The 27,996-nt window shown below is 44.5% G+C and overlaps 1 protein-coding gene across 5 annotated transcripts; it reads right to left on the bottom strand.

Annotated features, from left to right (window-relative positions):
• Window positions 1-609: 609 nt before the first annotated feature.
• EWSR1 (EWS RNA binding protein 1) lies at window positions 610-27,354 on the bottom strand. Of its 5 annotated transcripts, none has more exons than XM_074206255.1 (17): window positions 27,252-27,354; window positions 23,476-23,512; window positions 23,274-23,325; window positions 20,767-20,890; window positions 14,008-14,194; window positions 11,553-11,720; window positions 10,140-10,351; window positions 8,947-9,154; window positions 6,076-6,113; window positions 5,523-5,555; window positions 5,071-5,189; window positions 4,309-4,438; window positions 3,364-3,486; window positions 2,611-2,773; window positions 1,553-1,650; window positions 1,051-1,303; window positions 610-825 (listed from the first exon to the last, which is right to left on the bottom strand). In XM_074206255.1, exons 1-17 carry the CDS (start codon window positions 27,262-27,264, stop codon window positions 786-788), a joined length of 1,998 nt encoding a protein of 665 aa, XP_074062356.1. In that variant the 5' UTR covers window positions 27,265-27,354; the 3' UTR covers window positions 610-785. The 5 variants fall into 5 exon arrangements, with proteins under 5 accessions (XP_074062356.1, XP_074062357.1, XP_074062358.1 ...); XM_074206256.1 differs by having other exon boundaries at window positions 6,076-6,110; XM_074206257.1 differs by having other exon boundaries at window positions 8,947-9,136.
• Window positions 27,355-27,996: the final 642 nt, after the last annotated feature.

Below are 27,996 nucleotides of genomic sequence, written 5' to 3'. Positions count from 1 at the left end.
AATGGAGAAGTTTGAAATAAACACAGTGGAGATTCTGTCTGCAGTAAGTAACCCAGAATACAGCCCCTAGCTAAAGTTTTGGCGCCCTTGGCCACTTCTCTTGCCTAGATGCTGAGGAACGGGGATGCAGGTCGGCTTTAAGATCACCACCCAGTCTTAGCTGGAGACCCGAGGGCCAGAAAACTTTTCATCACACGGGAAGCAGCCACCCGGAGCCGGAGCTTCGAGGGGCCTCAGGTGGTCTCCGGTCCAGCTCCAACGTTTCTGCCTTGGCTTCTCACCACCAAGAGTGGGCCCTGCTGATTCTTCCCACTGCGTTCCTAGTACAACTCAGGGAGAAGTGGTCACACAGCAAAGCAGGACCCGACTCCAGGTGGAGACACTGCCAACTAGTGCTGAACAGAGGCCGAGAGGTAGTAGTACGTTTATAAACATTTGGAATTTTATTTAAAAAAAAAAACATCACAACCATTAACATTGTTACAGTTAGTTCTCCTCCTGGGTCTCCACACAATGATATTTGAGCATGCTCACAACAATGGTTTCTCATTGGTTTATTAGTCTTCGTTAAACAACCATCTTAAAAGAAGGAAAAGAAACTCAGGGCACTACCATTTAACTTGTTTTAATGTTTCTCCACAAATGGTGAAAAATACTAAAGTACAGACAAGGAATAATCATAATGTTGTGGCCAACATTATAAATATGGAATTATAAATTTAAAACATTTTCTGGTTTAAAAAATAAATCTGGTAGTAAATGCAGCTCTGCGGGGTTTTCTGCGTCTAGTAGGGCCGGTCTCTACGCTCCTGACGGTGCTCGCCTCTGCAAAAGAGTTTGCTGGTTGTTAAGAGGTCCTCTCCCATGGTGGTCCCTATCTGGTTAGTGTGTTTTCTGACGCATGCACACGTACACACACACACACACACACACAAAAGGAACACACCTCTCCCCACAAGGCCTGTCACAAGCACACGACTTTGACCTCCCTGCTCAGGATCGCCCACCTGGCACCCCACCCATCTCCCCAGTGGTTGGCTGCAAACATACTTATCCATCTTTCCGGGTCCTCCACGTCCTCCTCTTCTGCCTCCCATTTGCTCCATGAGAGGTCCAGGGGGACCTCCAGGTCCTCCTCTTCTTCCTCCACCAAAGCCCCCTCGATCCATGCCTCGACCTCCCCGAAAGCCACCTCGATCTCCACCTCGGCCTCCTCTGAACATACCGCCGGGACCTCCACGGTCCATGAGGCCGCCTCTCCCACCCCTCATGCCACCAGGGCCACCTCGGCCACGGTCACCACCTGACAACAAGGGTGAGGGAGGGAAAAAGGTCAGGGTGACCTTCCACACAATAAACTTCAGGGAAGGGGAAAATGGATCAAGCAAGTCTGAATCTTAGGTGTGTGCCCTGGAACAAAACCCCTTTATTTTCCTGGATCTCATTTCTTCTTTTGTAATTGGTAGGAAATCCAGGTTCTAATTTGTCAAGATCCCCAACCCCTGGATATTTTCTATTGTGCTGCCCCCCCAAATACCATCCCCGGGAATACCTGGAGGTGGAAAGGGTGGTGGAAGAAATCCCTCCGGCTTTGGGGCCTTACACTGATTACACTCTGTTCTCCAGGCAAAATTCTGGTTTCCACAGCCTCTGTACCAATAGGGAACACAGCAGAGATCAGCGGCAGCTGAAGAGGGCAGGTTGCACTTTACAGTACCCCATTGGTGGTGGTGTGGAAAAGGTTGACCATCTGACCCTTGGCCCTCAGTCCAGGCTCCTGTACTGGTTCTTCCTCCAAGCCCAAATGTTCATGGTAGGAGCTCCAAGGCCCTTACCAGGCTGTTGCCCCACTCCCAGTCTCCCTGGCCTGTCTGCTGAGCTCCAATCTCACATATCTAACTGGACACCCAGGAGACACCTTAAACTCAACCATTCTGTTCAAGACAAAGCTCCACCTTTCCCCTTTCCCTACTGCAGGAGAGGACACCATACCCTCCCAGGCCTTGGGCTCACAACCTAGGAGATACCCTGGACACTTCATCCTCAACCCCCTATCCAAGCAGTTGCCCGATTTACTTGGTTGTTCAACCCCTGGTTGTCTCTCTAACATGCCCTCCCTGCCCACCTGCCCCATGGTCTCAGTCTTTCCACCCCCCCACCAAGTGATCAAGGGCAGCTCCCACCAGGTCACACCCCTTATACAAGACTGGGCAGTGCCTCCCAGTTTGTTGCCTCTAGAATTCACTATGAGATCCCATCTGGGCCTCCCGAACTTCCGGGTCTTTCTCTACAACCCAAACCTGCACCTGCAGCTCTTTCCCATTCTCTCAACTTGTCTATCTTCTTCCCCTCTCTGAGGATGACTTTCCCAATTGTCCTTAATCTGTGGCGACTTCTGAGAGTCCCTCCCATTCTTCCTCCAGAGAGCCGCTTCCACGTGGGTTTACATGCTCTCTACCTCAAGTGTGTAAACAACAGGGAACTTTTTTTTTGGTCTTTAGCTATAGAACTTAGCACTGCCCAGCTGACTGACTTCACCCACCCCCATTACAACGCCACAAACATTCTTAGGCAAGCTTAATGTTCAACTCTGCTCAAGACAACACATACGGATTTGGACACTGCCAGTCCCCTGCTCTGTGCTGAACGTTCCCTCCTCCTGAAGGGTTTCCTCGGGAACCCCTGGGTCCTCTTGGTGGAAAGCCTCCCCTGTCTCCTCCTCTGCCTCCCATGCGATTCATGGGACCTCCTGGTCCCCCTGGTCCTCCGGGACCTGCAACGAAAAGGAGTTCCTTGTTGTTTCTCATTTAGCACCAAGGCCTCGCTGATCCCAGACTTCTTTACAACAAAACAGTTTCTGCAGATTCTCATCTGCCATGAAAACAGTGACATCATCATCTTCTCCTCCACCTCTGCTTCCTCTTTTATCTTCCCCATCCCTAATTTCTCCACAGATAAACTGGAGTTCTGCAGCCCAAGAATTATTTTAAAATCTCATTTTGGGGCAGCTAGGTGGGATAGAGCACCGGCCCTGGAGTCAGGAGTATCTAAGTTCAAGTCTGGCCTCAGACACTTAATTACCTAGCTGTGTGGCCTTGGGCAAGCCACTTAACCCATTGCCTTGCCAAAAATAAACAAATAATCTCATTTTGCTGCTTCTGATTTGTGACCTTAGATATCAAAGTTGCAAGTCCCTGAGGGCATCGTGTGGTCTCACACATGGAGATAATGCTGCCCTATATGGTAGCCTCCAAGACTCTTGTGCCAGCACTGTGCAAATATGAATTCAACATAACTGGATGGCTCTGCCTAGCACCCAAGGTTCTCTTTTCCATGCCCAGGACACCGGGAAAGCTCATTTACCTCCTCGGAGAGGGGGAGGCATCCCTCTGCCTTCACGGGGTGGCATGCCACCTCGCATGCTGTTCATTGGAGGTTTCTTTCGAGCAAGAGATACTTTGAGTTTGCTCCCTTGGAAGTCTTTCCCTGAAATAAAAAAATTCATTCATTTTTCTTGTTCACATGGGCTTCTTTCCTCAGTGTAAAGAAGTCAGTCATCCTCTACCTTAACATGACTATTGCCTACAATAAAAAAAAAAAAAAGGTAATTTGGGGGCAGCTAGGTGGCACAGTGGATAAAAGCACCGGCCCTGGAGTCAGGAGTACCTGGGTTCAAATCCGGTCTCAGACACTTAGTAATTACCTAGCTGTGTGGCCTTAGGCAAGCCACTTAACCCTGTTTGCCTTAAAAAACAAAAACAAACAAAAACAAAAAAAAAACAAAACTAAAAAAAGAAAGGTAATTTGGTGTGTGTGTGAGTGTGCACGCACGTTCATGTACTCCATTCAACATTCACTTTAGGTGAGACTTTCTAGAAATTTAAAAACCATGTGCACTGTAGTGGGCATCCCTGCTGGCCACTAAATCTACCACCAACCCTTAAGGAAGTTGTGCTCTACAGCTTATGGTGGAACATGGGGCTTACTCGCAGTCTCAGAAGTTTTCATTTGTGGCTCATCAGAAAGTCAAAGAATTGAACTTCAAGTGCCCTGAGAAATGTTTGGTTTTGCACATAAAAATTTCTACAGAATTGTTTCCATGAAATGAAAAGATTCAGGGTGAGACCTTTCAGAACCTGACCAAGGTCATGATAATCATTTACAAGATCAAAGTCTACACAGGGAGAAGTCTTAACTTGTATCAATCCATCTTTTTAGGTTTGAATTTATGGGTTAATTTTCCCTCTCAATGACCCCCTCCCACTCCCCCCAATCAGGTACAATTCCAAACTGGGCCTCCTTCCTCACCATCAAACCATTCTACTGCAGCCTTTGCAGTAGGTGGGTCGTCGTAGGATACTGTGGCATCCCCTTTTGGCTTTCCGGTTTCCTTGTCTAAGTAAATGTTTATCATCGGCTGCCCAGTCCTTTTGTTCATCTAGACAAACAAGACAACATCTATGAAGTAGCTGAATAGTTCCCTTCTGATTGGGGGTGGGGGAAGAAAAGAAATTCATGCTCAACAGAGAAGTCACTGCACCAAGAAAAACAGGCCCAGAACCTGGGCTCGTCCTGGCTGATGCAGTGGATTTCATGCTCTGTAGCCACGTCTCCCTCATTCAGGTCATATTCAACTGGGAGATCCCTGAAAAACCAGCTGTCACCAAACCTAGGGAGTGTTTTGTTATCAGGAGAGGCCTGAAGCCTCCTCAACCCAAAGAGCTAAGGATTCAGTAGAATGTCCAGCTTCCCTGACAACTCCACAGCTTACAGATGAGAGAAAAGAATGTGGAGGCAAGTCAGGCCCCAGTTGTCCTCTCTGCACCCCAAACAATAATCCCTGGGCTGCAAAACTCAAAGTCTGATTGTGTTCAGGATGGCACTCCCATTAGGAAAAGGTAAAATTTATTAATTCAGGGAAGAATGAGAGAAATACATTTTAGGAGATGCCAATAGAAAAAGATGTGATGCTCCTGATAAATCTGAGCCTAGATCTTGTCTTCTCAGAGACTCAGAAGCTTCCTTTCTCATTGCTGAGCAGGCGAACCAGGAGACCATGTTTTTACCCACCTTGACAACACCACACTGTTTGAAAAAGTCTGCCAGCTCGTCAACAGTCACATTTTCATTCAGTCCCTGTACATAAATTGCACTGTTATCCGAGTCTTCATCTGGATCTACAGGTGGGCCTAAAATGTGAAAAAGCCAACAGATATCAGCAGACCTAGTTCCCCCTGAAACTTGGGACAGACCAGTAGGTATCTGCCCAGCAGGGACACTGATCAGAAGCATTCTTGGTGCTCTTAAGACTGGTGGGCAATGATTTCACGCTTCAGGGAGGGGCTGGACTGGATCATCGGAGGTCTCCCTCCAACCCTAAAAGTCTGGAGGCCTTAAGCCAGTAAAAGGGCTTCTAAGAAGCCCAGGAGTGGTCTCAAGAAGACACAAGAGCACAGTTCACCATGCCACTACACCCTGCACCATGAAGGAGAGTAGAAACAGGCTCAAGGAGTCCAAGTTACCTAAGTCAAGGTCTGGTCCTTCTTCCATAGGTCCTGCCAATCAGGAAAGAGCACACAGAGGTTTGTTAGTGCACGCCTCACAAGCCGCACACCTTACAAACACACATCACTATCTACTACACCACCACGTGATGGGGCTTCATTAAACTCCAATTGACCCGCACTGCCAAAAAGCAGCAGTGCCCCTTTTAACATAGATGATCAGAGGGCTAGGGCTTTTTTTTTTAAACCATTAACCGATATTACCCTGTTTAATGCTTAATGTGCCAATCATTGTTAAGTTTAAATTAACTTTTTTCCTCCAAATAAACCAAATTGTAAAAAATGTCTTTTCCCCCAAATTACAGAAGCAGTCGCTCAATACTTCAAGTTACCCTTTGTTTTGTAACCATAGGTTAACCTTATTACCCCTAATGCAATGCCGGCAGTACCCATTACAGTCTTGTTGTATAGGCCACTTTTAAAACCATTTAGGAAACTAACAAAAATCATTTTTCTAAGAACTGACTGCATTTTTTTTAAACACTATCCATTGTAATACTCAAAAACTTACCACCAGGCTTATTGAAGCCACCTCGCTCTCCAGCGCTGCTGGGGGGATAAACGAAGAAATGAAGGCCTTTCCCTTTACAAAGCCAGTGCCGCTCGGAGCCCCGGGGGCTCGTGGGAAGAAGGGCACTGGCTAACCCCATCTCCAAACAATGCATCTCTCTCAGCTTGTCACTAGGCCTCGCTCCGGGCAGCTCAGCTTGCTCTTTATACACAACCTTGCTTGTCTGATCTTACACACCAGTCTGGCTGGCCCTTTCAGTTCTGGGGGGTGGGTATTAATAGTGCAATACTTGGCAAATAAGGAAGACAAAAATCAATCATCAGCTGGACAATGGAGTTGAGGAGGAACAAGAAATGTGGGGCAACGTTTTGCTAAATCCTCTCTTTCTGTTATGTACATAAAGGTGCACCCCCGCTTTCTCCCAAGGGGAGTGTCAACTGAGCCTCAGAGCTCCCTAACCAGTTAACAGTTTAATAAAGCAGGAGACAACCACATCAAATGCCTACAACACACATCAGAGGGCATGGCACTTCCATCAAATCTTCAGCATAAAGCCATACAATTCAAGTTATTGATGGATTTAACAGTCTTTGTGGAAGGAGAGTTTACAAACATGGCCAAGGCTCAATGGACTGGGGGTACAGCTTTACAGACATTTAGGTCAGAGTCAATCCAATCTTCACATATGGCAGCTTGAAGTCACCGCCCTGAATTAGGGGGAGGAGGAGACAAAAGTTTGGGCAGAGAAGTTGTTCTCACTAGGTTTTCTAGCCAGTATTGCACCTTTAATACCGGAGGATTTTAAAAATACAATTTCCAGCTGTTGCATGCAGCTTTGTTTCCTTTCTTAAAAATACACACCATAAAATGTTCTCTCTTTTTAAACACAAAAGTTTACACTTTAATTTTACACAATTCTAGAGTATTATACCTCCTCTGTTTTCATTACCAAATAACAAGTATGCAGTTACCAAAGTTACAGAAGGATTCCATTTATACAATGAATACATTTTGTTTAAAATATTCTATGTATATTTTTTCCTCTCCATATGGACACCGTGTCTAGTCCCACTTTTCATTATGCTGCCGGCTGAGTACTGAGTACGGGTACTTTTTAAGTATTGAAGTGTATACAAGGCTCTCACTTTGTAACCTGTAGCATATAAATGCGACAAAGCATGTTAAAAAGTTTCCACGTTTAACAGCCAATGAAAATATCAAAATACTGAGGCAATGAAAAAGGGCATGTTAACAACATTGAGTGCCTTACCTGCAGAAGACACTGAAAGCCATCACCACACCACGAAAAAGGGGGGGAGGTCCCCTATCCTGCCCCTACGGCCCCACAGACTGCTTCAGTCTAGTGGGAAACCCGTGGGGAAAGCCAGGCTCTGTTCTATGGCTCTGGTCGTAGACAAACTACGTCCACAAAGAGGGGCTCCCTTTATTAGTCAAGTCTACTTTACTTCTAATAGCATTAAAATGAAAAAAATAACAACTTGAGAATTTTGTTGGCAATCAAAAAAAAAAAAGCACCAAAATTTCTAGGGGATTAGAGACGTGATGATAGTCATTTCAAGTGTCTAGGTCTACTTTAGAACATTCATCAAAGAGGTGAAACCTTTATAGTGGGACATAACAAGGTCCCATTCCTCCCGCCCCACCAATCGGTAAGATTTTCTTTGGGTTCAAATGAACATACCCCATAATGCACATTTTCACAAAGCTAAATTTGTTGCCTCAAATAAAGATTTCACCACAACCTTCAGATTTACTTTCTGTTAAAGTTATGCAGAATGCCAAGGTGAACATTTTTTGATAGCTTCTAACCATCAAGGCCTTTAATCACTGAGATGTGTGTCATGAATAAAGGATTAGCTGTTTGTCCATTCTAATTGTGAAATTTACGTTAATTTGGAAAATAAACAAATTTTTCTTTAAGCCGGCACAGACAGAGACATCAGCCTCCAAATGTACTTTGTACAACACTCTGCATAACTTTTAACTAGTTTACGTAGGGACAGAACACACACAGAGCTATGCCTTCTGTATATTAACATTAAGCACCAATATTAATGTACCATCCTCACCTTCATTAAAGCACAGACACCAGAAGGGGTAGGGGTGGGGTTCGGGACAGGGAGGGGAGGGAGAGCAGGGCTAAAACATTACCAATAGATAGAAACAAACAAGTTCTGCTATATCAGATTTGTGCCATCAATCAAGACAGCCAAATTGTTTTGGGGTTCTCCCAGCCTCCAATGGGGAGCAGTCCTGAAATCAATGAGACCAACCAAATCTCTAACCATTTACGGCCATGTTTTCAGTGACATTCATTATCTGACCTGGATCTTCACCCGATAGTGTTCTAATAATTCTTGTACTTTTTAACACAAACGGATTGTTAGGGACCCGTTTAAAACAGGTGACAGGGTTCTGCAACAACTAGGAGCTCTACATATCTATATTCTTATTTACACACACATTGGACATTGCAAGACAAGCACTCAGAGGCAATCAGTTAGACCTAGGATTGTTAGAAGGTTTGTGTGTGTTCCATCCCAAAGCTCTAATACCCGCAGAGGACATTTTGTTACCTCTGTAGTTAACCATGAAGGGAACTGAAAGTTCTAGGTTCCAAACCATTGCTGCCCCTCCCCAACCCAACAGGCTATACTGGCAGGATAAACGCATACTGCCATTTCTGCCACCAAGATGCCATTTCCATGCTTTGGAAGATGACTTGAGATCAACAGATTGTCCATGGAAATGTAGATTTAATTTTTTCTTATATCTTTCAGTCCCTTCTTTCCACTGAAAATCCTATGGATGAAACACAATTAGGTAAAAGGAGAAAAGGTTTGCTCTTACCCCATTCCACCGCGTCCTCCTCCTCCTCCTCCCCGCCCACCTCTGCTCATGCCTCCACGATCAAATCCCCCTCTTCCCCTGCCCCGGTTATCAGGGCCACTCATGCTCCGGTTTTCTCCAGGTCCGGAAAAGCCTCCAGACTCCTGCCCATATACACCCATGCTACTGGGATGGTCCTGCCGGAACGCACCTGAAGAGAAAGTCACACCTGTAAGGCCCAGAGCAGCATTTTGGCACTGCCTGCTCTGCTTCAGTTCACTATCCTTTCTTTACAACCAGGGAACTGCCACCATTCTGTAAGGTGTCAGCTGAGTGCTCAGGTTAGAAGCTCTCAGGGAATCAGAAGGAACTCTGCTAAATTGGAAGGTCCCAGGCAAAAAGGCTACGAGGTCCCCAAAACTCAAGTCACTTCCAATAGTGACCTTCCTCAGAGGGTATTACTCAGTGTTACAACCACAATCCCAGGCATAGGGCAAGACAAGAGCTGGGGTCTGAGCTCCACACCCTACACAACCTAGAGACATAAGGCTTTGGTATCACAAAGGGGGGGAAAAAAAAGCTGTTTTTATTGGACATGTTAGGGTCAAAAACCTAACTCTTAATCACCCATTCCTTCCACTGGGGAAAGTGTGGGTTTCCTAGCACTCAAGTGCATGTGATTAAATTGTGTATAGGTAAAAGTCTTATGGAAGGTGGATTCTCATGAAGACAGAATGTTACTTAAATGGGACAAAAAAAATGCAGGTAGAAAAGAAATACTGAGTTATCTGTACTATACAGTGACATTTCCAAAATGAGGAATCACTCATTCTCCATGTTAATGCTAAAAAACCCCAACAAACAAACCCCTTTCTATAATATAGTGATGCGAATACTGGGGGAACTTTCCCCAAAACCCTCTCTAGCTTGTCCAATTAAGCACCACCAGCCTCAAAAATCAATGTCCACTCTCCCATGTTGTGTTTGTCCTAGACAAACGTCAGTCTCCTTTAAGCACTTTGGGTCATCATAATTTTTTTCACCCTTTCTTGGCAAGATATTATATCCAAGCTAAAAGGGAAATTCTCTACATGTCATATGAGACAAGCACAGGATCCATTCTTGGAGCCACCTGGGTGACCCCACATCAATAGCCAGCCCAGTCCAGGAATTTAAAACAACCCTGGGACACTTGTGTTCTCCAAATGACTCACTCTGCTGCCCGTAGCTGCTGCTCTGTTGGCTATATTGACTTGGAGCCTGGCTGTAGGATCCAGTTTGGGGGGGATAACTAGTGGGGGGCTGCTGCCCATAGCTGCTCTGTTGACCATAGCTACTCTGCTGTCCATAGCTGCTCTGCTGCCCATAGGTATTCTGCTGGGAGTAACTGCTCTGATCGTAACTAGTCGGCTGGGTAGAGGAATAGCTGAAAGACAAAAATTAAAAGCTTTTTAGGAAAGAAAACAACAATGTCACTTTATTGGAACAAATGGGAAACTTCCTACTCAAACAGGAATATAACCCGATTACATTCCAAAAGAAGTCAAGGGTAGTACATTTGTAGGACACTAAAATCTATCTCAAAGAAAGCTAAGGCCACCCTAGAAAAAACTGGGCTGCTGAACCTGGGCTAGGAGCCTCAAACCTAGGCCATAGTCAAGGGGACTGAACTCCAGCATCTGTGCAGTGTCAGCCTCTAGAACTGTCCAACCCATGCATTAGGTGGAGTTCTCTTTAATCCCCTGGGACAGCTACAAATTATTCTCAAGGCTGGGGGCACAAAACCAATGAATGCTTCTTTGAAGACTCTCAAAAGTATCCTTCACAGCTATCTCTAAACATTTGGATGTGGTTAAAAAGTTTTAAATGCAAGAAAACTTCAAAAATGTAAAGAAAATGTGGCAAAGAAAAAACACCAATAAGCATCAATTTCAAAAGTATAGGCACAAAGTGAGACATCTGGGAAGAGGACAAGCAACAGAACAAAGACCTAACAAAATAAATTTTATAATCCTTGATAATTATGCTGAGAAAGGAAAAAAAACAGAACCCCCCCAGTTTTCCCTTCTGAGGCAAAAGCTCCCCATGACATCTTTTACCAGAATTCTAAACAATATTACTTGAATTCACTCTCTTCTCAAGCTTCAATTACTTATTATATTATAAAATAAAGAACATTGGTCTAGATGAAAGGTCCATCAACCCCTGTGAATCAATGGACTTATTTCAATTCCATGGGGTTAACTTGGAAAATCAAAACAGTAGTTCAATGTCATTGGCCTCCTTTGTAACTTCTAAGTATTTTATTTGAAACATTTAAAAACAATATTCTAGCAAGGCTTTCTGAGCCAACTAAAGGGGATGGGAACTCCTGGACTAGATGAGTTCTCAGATCCATTCCAGCTCTAACAATTCAATTAGACACATAAATGAAAACAGAAGACAGGAACCCCAGTCTCCTTAAACTGTTGAAATGTCTGTCCATTCCCCCCCCCCATTATATTTTGCCAGTCCTATCTACTTAAGTTAGCACCCTTTTAAAAAGCAAACACCATGGTGTCAGCCTCCTCTTCTGGAGCATCCGAGAATATGTCATTGCCCATGTTTGGTCACATCCCAAGAGTTACCTGGTTGGAGGATAGGATGGAGGTGCGGTGACTGGCTGCATGGGGTAGCTGCCGGGCACCTGTGGGTAACTGTAGTTGCTCTGTCCATATCCTAGGCTGGGCTGGCTGTAGCCTGCTGTACTAGATTGAGGTTGACTAGTCTCAGCGGGCTTGCTACCATCCTGGGGTCTAAAAGGAGAAATGTACAAGTAAGAAACCACCTTTCAGATGGGTACACTTTACTACAAACCCCTAAGCACTCTCCAAATATGAGCAGCACACATCCTTAGGACCATCATGGAAATAAAAAGGCTCCTCAGAGCCATTTTTAAATTCTTTCGCTGGAAAGGAATATTCCAGAGAGGGAGAGCAAAGTTCCCCAATGTATCTGAATTCAGTCACATTACCCTTTCCCCTAACAAAGATAATATAGAATTTGCTGGGCTGGGGAGGGAGGTGGTATGGAGGGGAGGGGCTCCTTAACAGCTAGAGAAGTGACAGTGGGGAGAAGGGGGAGTTCCCAAGAAGCTTTCAGGTACATAAATGTTTAGACAAGTTGAAAGTTTGGCATATTCTATTGTAATAAAAATGTTTGAGTTTATTTCTTTAAAAAAAATGGCTTTCCATCTCCATTATTTGAAATTAGGACGCCATCTAAATTTGCCTCAAGTGTACCTCATTGGCAATACCACTGTGGGTCAAGCTGTCTCTCCCCAAATCCTTCTAGAGCAGTCATGGAAACGAACAGTTGTTTACCAGCCAAGGAAACAACAAAATAAACTGGGTCAGGTGAAATGTGGCCCATCTTTCACAAGGGCTAAGTAACCAATCCAAATCCTGGAAAAGCCAGCACTTCCTACCAGCTCTTTGTTTAGCCTTGATGCTAGCCTTTCCTAGGGATGTGATAGAATGGGGCCAAACTATTTTAGTCGCATTCTGACAAGTCAGCTGAGCTGGCAGGCTGAGAGCTGGTGGGAAATGCTGGCCTGTCCAGGCTCTGAGTGCAAGACCCTCTCCAGAGGGTCAAGAGATTGTTCTACTATTCCCAATAGAAGGGGAATGGTCATCACAGGAAGAGGGAGACAGGAGGTGCGGGGCAAAAGGGAGAGCTGGTTTTTGTTTCGATGGCTGTTTTAAAAAGTATCAGGAGTGAGAAACTATGAAGATAGACAGCAACAAAGGAGAAAATGAGGCAGTGATTGATCTCATCACAATTCAGAGATACTCCAGAGATAGGGTGGATATACTCTTGGTTGGAGTGAGGCATCTGGCTTCAAAGGACTTACTGAAATGAGAAAGTACACTGAAAAAATGGCACATTACAGATTGCCTGAAATAAGTCAATTGAAATGGGGTGCCACAGGTCACCAGTCAGATACTTGAAGTGGTTCCTAGGGAGACCCAACTCTTACTTAATAAACTGAACTGGCTCATGCTGCTCCAATATAAGCCACTATTATGACCCCTTGATTGGTCCTGATTACTCACTGTGTGTTTCAGAAGTAATTTCACCAGTCTTTGCCCGAGCTAATTTCTTACCTCTACAGCAGACAATAAGTCTAGGTTACATGGCGATCTCTCCTTTATTCCCTACAAGCTTTTCTTTCAATTCAGTTTTACTTCCTTCAACGCTGTAGCAGCCACCAAGTACACTGGCTAAAGTAAAAACCTTCAATCCTCTGTTAAGTAACAAGTAATATTGTTTACCCACTGCTAACCAGGCACGGGAGATTGGAATCGTTTACCCTACTGTTCAATACAAACTATGGTACCCAACCGATGCCACACCTGACTTTGGGTCTCTAGCATTAAGGCCCATCTAGAATTATGAAGGAAACTGCTAACTGTCAATTAAATCTAAAGACAAATGGAAGTAGCAGCATGGCCTTCTTTCTAACCCGAGAGATGTAGTGTTCAGACAGCTGGGTCACATGCTACTACCCCTGTTGCACAGTTAGCAATTTTCAGAAAAGAGAAAACCACATTACATTAGTTGGTTGGTGAAACCAAACTGAGGTTTAAAAGTACAATTTTACCGGTCATCCCGCTGTGAGAAAAAGAAAACGAGACTTTTCTTTCAAAATCATGTATTTGGGTAAATCAATTCAATCCCCCACTCCCCCAGAATCCCTCACCATTGAGGATAGATCCCAGCTCACAAGCACTACACAATTTAGTCACCCAATGGCACAAGTGTTATTTTCTTTGAATCTAGACTTGGAAAAGCCCTTGTAGTGAACGCAGGGCTTACTGATTTCTTTCTACTGTAACACCCTGGAGGGATCCAGTGCTCACAACATATAAATGGGAAACAACTTCTCTAAAAGAGAAGTCATATGCTAGGTTAAAATTTCCATGGAATTAAACAGTAGCTTTCTGCATGAATCTAACCTCTAAGCCCCAAAGCACTGAGTGTTCTAATAGTCTGACACTGGGGCTTTATAGAGAGCCCAGTACCAGGTAAGCATGTCCTCACCTCGCAGGTGCGGCGGTGGCTGGCTGCTGCCCATAAGTGGGATAAGCAGGCTGGGTGCCATATGCAGACTGGGCTGCATAGGATGCCTGGGTGGTTGTGACTGTAGCAGTGGTGGTGTCGTAAGCCCCCGTTCCATAGCCTTGCACGGGCTGACTGTAAGCTTGAGGTGCAGTTGGTGTAGTATAACCTAGAACAAACAAGAGCCAGATCAGATCAGAATTCAAGAACTGCCCCCCCCCAGGAGGACAGCTGTTGAACTTGTGGGGCAGAATGGAAAGGTCATCGGGCCCCAGTCACTAAGACCTGATCTCTCTGTGCCTCATCTTAGTTTGCTCATGGACAAAGTAAGAGAATTAGGCTCCATGATCTTTTAAGTTTTCTCCCTGTTTTAAAGTTATCATCAATGACCTACAAAGTATAGTGAAGGGTTACTAAATTGGAAGCCAACTAAGTGTCCAAGTTTCAATGTTTATTAAAATGTTATGGTTAAAGCATCATCTACTACAAAAAAAAGACTATAAAATGCATAGTTCAATGATTAAAACACAAGCTTCCTGAGTAATATAAAGTTTTCAGTCCAGTATTCTTAAGTCTTCTTCTAAAACTAGTCCTAGAGACAAACTGTTTCTTTTAATATCAGTTCTCTGTAGTGATAATATGAAACAGCTCATTTTTTTTTAGGTTTTTCAAGGCAATGAGGTTAAGTGGCTTGCCCAAGGCCACACAGGTAGGTAATTATTAAGTGTCTGAGGTCACATTTGAACCCAGGTACTCCTGACTCCAAGGCCGTTGCTCTCTATTCACTGCACCACCTGACCACCCCTATGAAACAGTTCTCTTGGTATCACTTCAAAATGATAAGAGTCAGTCTGCTTTTAAAATTTTTAACTTTTCTACACTTGCAAAAGAATAACTAACAGCTTTTCTAATTACTAAGTAATACATTATAAAACACAGACATCCTTTAAAATGTCAAGCCTAGGGAAGAAGGCAAAATAACAGTTCAATTCCAAGCATTTACAGAAGAAACAAACAAAAATTCAATTTGAGTCTATAGTTCAAACCTTCTGTAAGGGTTTAATTTTGATAATATTCCTTAAATTCTAGAGCTACCGAACAGCTGCTGCAGCCAATGCTATTCTGGAAATTTAGAGGCAAATGTTCTATCTTCAGATGGTAAGGAGCTGAAGAAACTGACTTGACTTAAACATAGGCTGGTGTTGGAATAGGAAAGGGAAGGGGAAGAAGCTAAAGGTAAGAACAAGCCATAAGGAAATTTAACAACAATCTTAAATAAGAATTTGAAACCTGGAAACATACCATTAAAAAAGTAAATAGATATCTTCCCAAAAGATGAAATTTCAGACTCAATTTTAGTTATTCCTCTCAACTATTTGAGGTTTTTCTTTGCTGCTCATTAACACTCAGGATTCACTTCTCTGAGGCTATTCTAATTCACAATTCCCAGCCATGTAGCCAGGAAAGCTGACCTCACTGGTTATGTTCTTTAGAAAGGCCCTGTCTCTGTTGTCCTTCAACCTCCCTTTCTTCAGTTACCTTTACCACTGGTGTTCTTCTCTTCTCAAAACCCAGATTCTAGGGGCAGTGGCTAGGTGGCGCAGTGGATAGAGCACAGCCCCTGGAGTCAGGAGTACCTGGGTTCAAATCTGACCTCAGCCACTTAATTACCTAGCTGTGTGGCCTTGGGCAAGTCACTTAACCCCATTTGTCTTACAAAAAAAAAACCCTAACCCCCCCAAAAAAACCCAGATTCTATCTCTGAATGGGTTTGCTGCCAGTAACTCTGCAGCCCCTGCCCCAGAAGACCATATCTGTACTTCAATCACACAAATATTCCCTGACATTCAGTGGCAATATATTTTTGGGAAAGGTCTTCACAAAACAGCATGTTAATGATATAATCAATTTATCAGCTCTGTAGTCTTGGAGACTGTCCTAAATTTAATCATATAAAATCCAACTCAGTTTCATTTTAGCCAGAACACAATTCCACTCATTCTATCACTCCTACAGATCTATTCCCACCCACCATGACAGGTCCTCTACAAAATTTATAAGAAAAGCAATCTAAAGAAATGACATTTTACCAGAGACTAATTCATCACTTTAAATTGTATAGCAGCAATTAGTGCCTTATTTTGCTCAGTGATTATGGTAAAAGACTAAAGTAATTAATCATCCTTATTAATCTGTGGTGCCTTGAAAAGTCAAGCAAAATGATTACAGAAATAGAAAAGACTAACAACCTGAAAAGGCTGCAAAAAAGGAGAATAAGGGGCATTAACACAAAACAATCAAACTGAAGTTATTAATTGCTTTTTTATTTGGGGAAATTCTCTGATTTTTATCTTCCATGAAAAATCCTGATGACCCCCAAATTATTAAGACCAATAGATTACAAGCTCTGGCTGGTCTTCTCAAACTGGAAAGGTTTGGATTATGGGTCTGGCAACAGTACAAGTACACGTACGTACACACACACACACACACACACACACTGTCGTCCCCCCCCAAGACAGTAAGCAATCAGATACAGGTTATATGTGTGCAATCATGAAAAACACTTCCATGTTAGTCATTCTGTACAAGACTCAAATAAAAGAAAATGAAAATGGCATGCTTCAGTCTTTATTTAGACACTATTGGTTCTTTTCCTGGAAGCAGATCACATGCTTCAATCAGGAGTTCTTTGGGATTGTCTGATCACTGTGTTGCTGAGAAGGCCAAGTCATACACAGTTGATCATCACACAATGAGCTGTTCTGGTGTACAATGTTTTCCTGAGTGTTTACTTTACTTTTCATCAGTTCAGCTAAGTCTTACCAAGCTTTCCTGAAATCATCCTGCTGGTCACTTCTTAAAGAACAATAATATTCTGTAACAGTCAGACACCACAGATTGTTCAGCTACTCCCCAATTGATGGGCATCCCTTTGATTTCCAGTTCTTAGTTGCCACAAAAAGAGGTGCTATAAATATTCGTTTATAAATGGATCCTTTCTCATTTTGGAGGGCATTTGGGATGCAGATCTAGCAGTGGTAATGTTGGATGTCAAAGGGATTTTTGAAATCTCCCTTTTTCCTGCTGCTTAGTCTCATTTTCAGACTCTGCTCTAACATTTTTCTTGGCAGTATGAGCATTCTCTTCAATATTATAGAGAATGGAAAAATTACCATCTCATTTTAAGTTATTCAGTTTCTTAGAAATCATGAAGAACTAGTTCTTTAGGCAAAATAACAGATTAAAATGGTGAGAAAATTTGCCCAAAGACTTGAATTACTTAAGTAAATAAAATCATCCTAGAATTATTAAACAGCTTGCCTAAAAATCAGTTCAATAAAATAGTCTAGCATCATGTTATTCAGGCTCAGGAATAGTCATTGAATTAAGGGAAGGTTGTTAAATCTTAAGCAGAAACAAAATTTGACGCCAAAGGAATTTTTAAAATGTTAATAGCAAGTCAGCCAGAAGCAGCTCAGTAATACATAGCCATTCACATCAAATTAATGTAACTCTCACATTCTTTCCCATTAGCTATGGTCAAGCTCACGAGTCTCTCATTTCTAGAAGACTATCATACCAGCCTCGACAGGGCACCAAATCTTCCTAGTGCTCTTTTGGTAAATTAAGACTTCCAAGAGGGGGCGGCTAGGTGGCGTAGTGGATAAAGCACCAGCCCTGGAGTCAGGAGCACCTGGGTTCAAATCTGGTCTCAGACACTTAATAATTACCTAGGGTTCAAATCCGGTCTCAGACACTTAATAATTACCTAGCTGTGTGGCCTTGGGCAAGCCACTTAACCCCATTTGCCTTGCAAAAACCTAAAAAGACTTCCAAGAGTAGATCCCTGGCCTGTCACTGTCAACAGCACTCTTCTCAAACCCTAACCTTTTTTCTCCTGAGGTAGCCACTCTGCCATGTTGGGTCCAATACAAAGCTCTCTAATCTCAACTGGGCCCTCACTACTACATAGTGTTCTTGGACCCGTTTGCCATGTTTTTTCCCCATTCTGATTTCTCAGAAGTCCTGAATCTCTTTCCCTCCCTGTTCTGTCCTCTCACAACTCCTTGCCTCTTACTTTACTGACAAAGTAGTCAGCCACCTATCATGAGCTGTCAGTCTCCACTTACCCATTCTGTATCAAATCTCTCTCCATCTCCTCCATTAAGAGTCTCAGAGCTAGCTCTTCTTGAGGCATATCTTAATCCCTTTCCTCCCCACCTCTTTTACCCCACTTGTACGTCAACCATTTGCACTCCCTCCTCACCAAATTTATTAACTCTTTCCCCATTGCCTATACCCCATCCTTTGGAAATCCTAGATCTGATCCTAAGTCCTTTAAACTGAGTTTCTCACTGCTAAGCTCCCTAAGAGAACCAATCACATCAAATCCATTCCCCTTACTACTTTTTTTCCTTAATCACTTTCTGAACCCTTGCAGTGTGGCTTCTGATCTCACCATTTGACCATTGAGTGCTTTCCAAATTTAGAGATCTAACTGCTCAATACTACAGTATTTAAACATCCTCCCCTTCCTAGATATTCTCTCTCTCTTTTTTTTTTTGCCAATGCTCCCTGGTCTTAGGATCAGATCCATCCAACTGCTGCCCCCCCCTCAAGTCAATAATCTCTCTCTCTCTCTCTCTCTCTCTCTCTCTCTCTCTCTCTCTCTCTCTCTCTCTCTATATATATATATATATATATATATATATCCATTTTCTTAGTGATCTCCTGTTTCCATGTGTTTCAATTTCTCTATACTAGAGTCTCAAACCTTCAGCTCTAATGTCTTTCTCCTGAAATCTACTTCTTTTATCATTCGCTCCCTGCTGGTTATCTCATCCCAGATGTTCCATAGGAATAGGAATCTCAAGGTTCTTATAACAAAGAATTAATTCTGCCCATAATTCTGAGTTCTTGCCTATTTCTGTAGTAGGTTCACCAATCTTATCAGATACCCAGGTTCATCACTTCCTTTACTCTTCTTCCTCCCTCACCCACCAGATAACTAATTTGATTGAACAAGAAGATACTAACCTCTGACAATGTGCCAGAGCCATCATGCTAAATGCTATGGAACCAGAATCAAAAACTCTGTAAAGCTGCTCTTCAAAAACTTTTCCTTCTACTGGAAGGCAATAGACAAGGAGAGAAGTACAAAATGGTAAATATGTTTGGGTGGATGGTGGCAGTGAGGGAAAGCTTAGCTCCAACACAGTCTGTCTACCTCTCTTCTCACCACTGACACTATTCTGATTACTCTGACTCTGGATTAAGTCTTTGTCACCCTCCCCTGTACTAGTCTCCTTGGGCTTCCAAGTCTCTGCCCTCTCTACCTTACCAGTGTGTTTCTACAGCAGAAACTTGACCCTGCTGCCACTTTCCCACTCAGAAACTACAGGGGCTCTCCCCTGGTCTCACTCTAAGTACTCACAGTAGGCCTTCCACAATCTTGATTCCCTAATACCTTTAAAAACTGACTTCATATACATACTCTCCCCTAAAGGAACTCATCATTCCTATCAATTTACAATCAGAGGAATTGTTCTGAGTTTCTCCCCCTAAATCTTTGCTATCCAAAGAAACAGCACTGGGCCCACTGTATGGATTTGGAGATTAAGCTTCAGAAGAATTTTATGGACTTAAGTACCTTATACACATAACATAAAGAAGCCAGAAATGTTAGCTCAAAGCAGAATCAAATACCATGTGCCGTACATATTTTCATTTATTCCACTTTTAACCCAAACTTGTCAAGATATAATTTGTTCTAATGAATTTATTTTTAGCTCCCTAAAACAGCTATGAACATGTCTGAAAGTGGAACTGAAATGAAACCCACTAAGTTGATAGAGACCAAGTTAAATGTATGTCTGGACTAGAAATAACAGACTAACAAGGACCCATGCAGAATGGTAGTTTCATTCTCTAAACATGTCTAACCATGCAGTCTACCCTTTAGAGAATAGAAGTCATCTGGATAATCATCACATGAAATTCCTTAGGGAAGAGGGCACTTACTATTTTATATTTAGGAAAAAAAGAAAAGAAATTCTTCCCCAAACCAAACTGTAAACACCCAGGTTGGTAAATGGCACCTGAGAGCAGCAATTAGTACTGTTGTGAGTGATGTGGTATTAAGTTTTAGGAATAAATACATGAAGACACCTAAAAGGTTAATTAACATCACAGGGTTAGACAAGATGATAAAGCATTCCCCATGCAAGAATGAGCAGGAAAGTCAAACCTGGACTGGCCCCTTCTACTGTGGAAAGCACAAAACAAAAAGTAGAGGGTGCACCATCACATCAGCTGAAGTCAGCAGCCAGGTTAACTAAGCCATTTGACTTTAAAAGTACCTAAATCATCAACATCTGCGACGCCTTCATGCTACTGAACCTTGTAACATTCTGCATAGCTGCCTAATCTCAAAGCCATGAGCCAATATCCAAAATGCTCTAAAACATCTTTAAAGAGTGGGCTCCTCTTCCCTAAAATTTATCCCCCCTCTCCATATTTTGATGAGGGAGAGAAGTGGGGAATGTATGTGTATAAAAAAAGATAAGGGACAGGGGTGGGGTGGGGGGGGTGTTTTCTCTCCAACCACCACCAAAGTTTATCAAATGCCAATGCGGCCTGGAACCAATATCAAAGGCCCTAATTTTAACAAGACTTGGGTCAAGACTAGCTTAGACTATGGAGAATGGAAGACAAGTTTCTGTCTCTGATAGATCTTACCTGTTGGAGGCTGTCCATAAGAGGTTGCATATGCAGTCTGCCCATAAGTTGCAGTTGTCTGAGCCTGTGTATAGCTGACATCAGTAGGCTGCCCATAGGTTCCATAACTTTGTTGCCCATATGCCTGCCCCGAAGAAAAAGGCCCCACAGGTTTAGTCTCAAAACGCTGGTTGAGCTCCAAAGAGTTCACTCTTCAGTTTCTAATTTACTACAGAAGGACAAAGTCCAGACAGAACTCTTTTCTAGGAAGGAGGGCTTCATGAGAGACTTGCTCTGTCAGGTGGAGCCTGAGTTCTGCCATTTAATCCTCAATCTGCAGTCCAGGCAAAATCTCTGGGGCAGACTTGAATGAGAGCTTGTTATCCTTACTCCATTTCTTACATTTTAGTAACCTGAGCCCCTAAAGCCAAAGGCCCCAGCTCTTTCATCAGCCAAACTCCAAGCTAACTTTGAAGCAGTAAAAGAACCCAAAGGCAGAGTAATGAGGACCCAGGTGTCACAGTGCCAGAGTTGGATCAGGAGACAGAAGCAAATGATACCAAGAAAAGTCAAGAGTCATTCCCAGAGAGGGAATGAAAGTGAGTCTTGAGTCCACCAGAGGATATTTTGGTCACCTGGGCATGCATCTGATTAAAAAGCAGACTCTTACAGTTATAATCACTTCAAAGAAAATAAGTGGGAACACACTAGAGCCTACTAAAAATGAGTCAGCTGGAAAAGCACTCTATTCTGACCCAGAACACTCAATGATACTTTAAAAATAGGCAAGAAATGAACTTTTTTTGGTTGAGCACTGCCGTTCTCAATGGTTTAATTTCAATGACCAGCTGTAGAAGAAATGCCAATGACTATATCATGATTGTTCCTAGGTTTCCATGGTGCTGCAGTAGGAAGTAACTTGCTGCTATGGGACATTTCAAATTTGGTGATGGACTTTAAAAGATGGGGAGGGACAATTCTCTAACACATCTTCCTCAATTTTTCTTGTTTGAGGGCATCTTGACTTGTGATTAGTTTAACAGCTCATTTTCCTTCCCAACAGTTACACTGGGGGGGGGGGGGGGGGAGGGGAGGAGCAAATGATTAGGTCAATACTCTGGGGTCAAAAGGAGGGAGAAGTTGGGGCGGCTAGGTGGCATAGTGGATAAAGCACTGGCCCTGAGTCAGGAGTACCTGGGTTCAATCTGGTCTCAGACACTTAATAATTACCTAGCTGTGTGGCCTTGGGCAAGCCACTTAACCCCGTTTGCCTCACAAAAAAAAAAAAAAAGAGGGAGAAGTCATCTTTGGACGACAGAGAATAATGATGACCAAAAAGGAATTGAAACTCAAGTAATGAGTGACAGACCTTTGGGTGTCCAAAGAACCTCTTAAGAGGTAGGACTGCTAAGTTCAGCTCAAGAGGATTCTCCAAAGTCGAGGATGGATGTGAATACAAAAAGGATCTGTCACTTCCTAAGTAAAGGTGCTCCCAGATAGAACCATCCAAAGGGTCTGTCTCCAATTCCAACAATTTACCTGTTATACTGTAATGCCTCTACAGTTTGTGTAGGGGGAAGGGGGGAGAAGCACAGCTAGACAGCAATTCATCTAGAAAAGATAATACAGAGTATATGGGGGGAGGTTTGACCTTCATCAAGCTTAAAGAGTCAATAGAGGGGCTACAGCAGATGAAAGACCTGATGTGCTCCTAACTACTTAAAGAAAAGCATAGTTATTCCCCCAAAAGGTTAACAGTCCTGATATACTTTGCCTTGGCCTGAAACAGCTGGGATTTTGGATTATATTCTCCCCCCATAACTGAAGTTTCATAGCCACATTTTAGCAAAAAAGGGTGACCAGGATGATCGAGGGACTCAAGAACAAAATATACAAGAATTGGTTGAAGAAAATGGCAGTCTTTAGCTTACAAAAGAGAGTCAAGATAGCCACATTCAAATATGTGAAGGGCTGTTAAATGGAAAGTTTCCCTACTTTCTCTGTGATCCCAAAGGGCAGAACTAGGAGCCATAAGTAGAAGCTGCAGAGGGTCAGACTCCAGTTCCATAGAAGAAAAAAGTTCATATTGATTAAAGTGACCTAAAAGCTATTACTGCCCCATCCCTACCCCCCACCCCTGGTCTGGAAGTGGAGGCTGGATGATGGATGTCCAGGAATTGTGTAGAGGAGACTCTTGGTCAGATTCCTTTCAGTGCTCTAGGAGCTTATGATTTAGAAGCATTAGAATCAGTCAAGGGAAACAGAGGTTCAAAGAGATTTAGTAATTTGCCTATAGTTATAGGTTAATTATCTTCTACAAGTTCTACAAATGAAATTATTCCAAGGAATTTTGATGATCACAGAGATATTATGAATTCAGAAAAAAACTATGCATTTAGTGAACCTATTTTTTTTTAAATCAAATCAAAAGTCTGTCTATTCTGACTGCTGTGTTTAAACAGCTTGGTAAAAGAAGTCTAGGAAGGTTGACCTCGAAGATCTCTATATACACAGGTGTTAAAGATTACCTGGGTGGTCTGTGCATATCCTTGAGCTGGCTGGGCTGCATAAGCACTGTAGCTGTGAAGAGAGAGGGCAAATACTGAATATATCAAAGGTCAAGAGTCTATCATTACAAACCCCGTGAGTGCTGAGGACAACAAAATCAAAGACAATGCTGATCCAAGCCCTCTTATTGTCTATGGTAATAGAGAGATGAACAGTACTTACCCCTGCTGGGCTGCAGCTTGACTGTAGGTACTATAGTCTAGGGGAGAGAAGGAAAAGAATAGGTTAAATAAAGCAGTCGTGAGCAGGGCCAAAGACAGAAAAATAGGCAAGTAAATCAAATGCCAGGAGGGAGACATTGAATTTGGGGAGTAATAACAAGGAAGAAAAAGGCCACATTCTCATATACCACACTAAAAATGCAGATCTACTACTTGCTAAGTGACTTTTCAAAATCAAGTCATTAAATATTTTTAAATTCTGAGTTAAATCAATTGGATGAAACAGTACCAACTCCTAAAGCTAAAAAAGGTCTCCCCCTCTATAGAATCCTTAAGTGCCTGGAGAAAAAGCACTTTCTGACCATAGATAAAAAATGCACACCTCTAGTCACAAGAGCACCCCTCAAAGCCAGGACCTAGTCAGAGCACCCATTTATACAGTACTCTAGTTTTGTGAAGCGTTTCACAGATATCTCATCTGACTTGGGAGGCAGACGATCATGACCACCATTACAACAGATGAGAAAACTGAGTCTGAGAAAAGAAAGGTGTCTGAGTCCCCTCCTTTCCTCCTTGCATCAAATTCAAACCGCAGGTAAGAAGAGTCAAGAGAGGAACAGGAAAAGCATTGCATTTGGAATGAGAAGACATGGATTCAAATCCTGACTTGCTTCCTGTTTTAAGTGACCACCGACTAAGGGATTTCTAAAACCCTTTCCATGACCCTAAAAGTGGTTGTCAGGGGATAAAAGAACTGGGCTGGAATCAGAAATCCAGGTCAGAGACACTCACTGGCTTCACTACTAGGGGGAAAAGAAATAAACCCGGTTAAGTTCACAAAGCTCAGTACATAGCATGCACATGGAGAGGACGGCAAAGAGATCATAATTTTCAAAAGACAAGATTTTCTAAAAATTTTTCATTTTTGATGGGCTAAACATGGGGGGAGGAATGATTTCATTTTTCCTTATAGCAATGATCTTATTTAAAAACACTAATAGTATGATCCCCACATCCCCTGACACACGTAAATATGGGGGGGGGGGTGCGTAGAGAAGAATCTTTTTAGAAGAAAACAAAACTAACCTTCCCGCAACTGCAAATAGTCTAGTGATAATCATAAGGGCAATTCTGCAATTCTTTCCCCAGCCTTACCAGCAAGCAAAGCTGTACATGAAAGAAGTCATTTCTACTGAGAAACAATTGCCTTGAGGAGGTGGTGAGGGCAAAAATAGGAAGGTGGTGTTAATGTTAATAAACTTTCATTAGACTAGGACCACAAAGGTAGGAGTGGGGAGAGCTTGATGGATTTAAAAATAAGTCAATTATGAGAACTACTGCAAAACGGCCTGTCAAGGCAACAAGTTCTTTCCTCACCAAGGAAGAAGACACATTTTATTCTAAGGAGGTACAGCCATTAGGCCCAAAACAAAAAAGGTCCACTCTTCAAAGGCAACAGTTTTGCTCTTCATGGATTCTAGTCTGCCCTAGAAGAGAATCGTTTTTCAACATCTTTATCTTTTAGTATATAATATGTATCTTTTCATCTTTCCTCCTGTATACTACTTCAGAAACCCTGACTCATCTTCATTTTCCCACACTATCTACAAAAAAACAGAAATCTATTTAATAAAATCTCCATCATTCCAAGTGGCACTATCCGTTATCCTTCCTAGGGTAAACTTTCTTCCATCTGACCAAATAAAATAATCTTAAAACTTAAACAATTTCACTTTTGTCATATTTAAAACTAGCTACCTGATCTGTGACCTTCAGGAAAACAACTATTTTTACATCTCTAACCTCTCAGTCATATTTTTTACAAGTGCAGCTTTGCACAAAAAGGTTTATTTTTGTTCATTTCAGTGCAATAAATTAACAACGCTATTGTCTTAAAAGGAGTTCTCATCAGAAGACATACTGAAAAGTCAAGTTCCAACCATTTAATGTAGGTTTCTCCCACAGGCCCCAAATACTACACAGCTTACTCTGGTTAGGTGCTAATCATCTTATATAGTAATCAGATCTGGCGGTTTTCAGATTTGCCATAAATATACAAACTATATAGTATCTTCAGACAATGGGTTTTTTTATAATAAGCTGAGACAGGTGGAGAAATCAGTAGGCCTGAAGTCAGAAAGACTAGAGCGCAAACTGAACACTTCCTAGCTTAGACTAGGTGAGGCCCGTAGCCCCTTCTCAGCCTCAGTAAAATAAGGACAGCAACATAGCACCTCCCTCTCTCAAAGGATTTATGGTGAGGATCAAATGAGACAAAATGTTTGTGAAGGCTTAGTGGAATGTATGGCACATAGAGGCACTATAAAAAGTTTTAAGATGAAGGAAAATGTCTAGACAAATACTACTTTTGAACTGGAAAAGAATTGCAGATTCATCTAGTCCAAGTATCTTTAACTTGGGCCCCATAATCTTTAAATTTTTTTTTAACTCTGACTTCTTTTGAAAAACTCTGTACTTCATTTTATGGGTAAAAAACATTCTGAGAAGGGATGCAAAGTACCAACAGGGACCAAAAAACAAAAGAGTTGATCTTACAGAAGATGGCAAATTCCAGACTGGGGGATATGACTTCAAAAGACACACAGCTAGTTAGTTTTAATTCAGTTTACTTTAACACAAATTGTATATAAAATATATATATTTTTAGCAGACAGTATTCTCCTCTTCCAACATAAGTTGAGTCGAGCAAAGGAGAGAACTTAAAATGTGCAAATGGCCACGAATCCTTATGGGGCCACAACTCAGTAAGTCGCCTAACCACCATCCCTACACCAGCTGAATCCAGGGACTAGTCTTTTGATTAGCTATGAAAACCTCATACTGCATGATGGGGGGGGGGGTTCAAAATCTATTCTCCCCCTCCTCTAGGTTTCATCACAAACAGGAGCAATTCCCCTTCTGCGGACAGGAAGCGAACCAGACCCCTCCCCATTCAGTTTTGAGAGTCTCTCACCCAAGACCGGTTCGAGGGGCACCTGCGGGGCGCCTCGGGGCAGTGTCTGTGAGGAGCTGGGAACCGAGCGCACCCCCGAGCCTTGGGGGGCGGCTCGTACCCCTGGAGTTGGCTCCTTTCTAGGCGCCGCAGCCCCAAGCCAGGCAGGGGAGCTCTTCTGCTCCTCTACCCGGGTGCCAGGGTGTGCCAGCAGGGCGCAAGGCCGGCTAAAGCGAGGCCCGAGCCCGGGCCTGCCTTTTGTTCCTCCAGGCCGGCTGCCCAGCCCCGGAGCCGCCTGCCGAGGGCCACTGGGAGGCCGGCCCCAGAGCGCCCCGAGCCAGATGCCCTCCGGCCGGGCGGCGCCTGGCACCGGGCAGCGAGGGGCTCCCGGAGGCGGAAGGCCCACCGGCGCGGGGCCTCGAGGGCTGCGGGCGCGCCCGGCCCACGTGGCGGGAAGGCCCGGCCCGGGGACACAATGGAGGCGGCGGCCAGGCCGGGGCGGCGCGAGCCCGGGCGCCAGGAGCGGGAGCGCGCGCGCGTGCCCCCCGCCGCCGCCGCGCGCCCCCCCCCCGCCGCGAACCGGCCGGGCCCCCCCCCCGCTCCCCGCCCCCCCGCGGCGGGGCGGGGGAGGGGCGGCGGAAGGTTCCCGAATCCCACCCGCCCGCGGGGGGAGGGGAGGCCCCAAGCCCGCCCCACGGCCCCCCGGCAGCGCCGCCACCCCCGCCCCTCCCCCGGGGAGCCCCCCGCGGCGACGCCCCGATCCCCGCCAAGGCCGGCTCCGCGGGCCGCTGAGGCCCGGCCCGGGGCCCCGGCGCCGCACTCACCCGTGGACGCCATTTTCTCTCCTTCCTCCTCCTCGTTCTCTCAACGTCCGTCTCTCTCTCTCCCTCGGTCGCTTGCCCTCTCGGCGCCGCACTGCGCAGGCGCGCAGCGCGCAACCCCGGGCTCTACCACTCGGAGGCGTCCGCGGGGGGAGGGAGCGGGCCGGCGTGAGGCGGCGGGGGGGGCTCGGAGCCCACTCTGGCCGGAGCCCGGAGCGGGTGCGGGCCGAGGCTGCGGGCGTCCAAGGGGCTCCGGGAGCGCCGCGAGCCGCCTCTGCGGCCCGGCCCGGGCGGGGCGGCCCCGCTCCGACCCCCCCCGGCGAGGCGGCGAGCTGCAGAATGGTTCCGTCCGGGGCGGCCTAGGGGCCGTCGCACAAGAGCGCTCCCGGAGGAAAAACGAAGAGAAGCGGGAGCGTGGGGGGAAGGGACCCCGGGGCGGGAGCACAACTGCTGACTAATCGTGGGGGGAGGGGAGGGGAGGGGCAGGCCCCGCCCGCCGGGCCGCAGACGCGCTTCGTGACCCCAGGAGCCCCCCGCCGGGAGCGCCCCCATTTTGCGGATGAGGAAACTGAGGCTCAGTCAGTAAGGGGGCCCGTAAAGAGGCCGGATTTGAACTCAGCCCCACCAGGCGCGGCTCCCCCGTCCCGGTGTCCGGAGGCCTAAGGGTTGCCTTGGGTTCGAATCCTGCGCGCTCTGTGTGAGCCTTCCCTGGTTTGGGGGGGCGCCAAAAGAATCTTAAATGAACGTT

The sequence above is a fragment of the Macrotis lagotis genome, chromosome X (genome assembly GCF_037893015.1).
Source record: "Macrotis lagotis isolate mMagLag1 chromosome X, bilby.v1.9.chrom.fasta, whole genome shotgun sequence".
In the NCBI taxonomy this organism is placed as follows: domain Eukaryota; kingdom Metazoa; phylum Chordata; class Mammalia; order Peramelemorphia; family Peramelidae; genus Macrotis; species Macrotis lagotis.
This window is presented reverse-complemented; position numbering and strand designations above follow the sequence as displayed.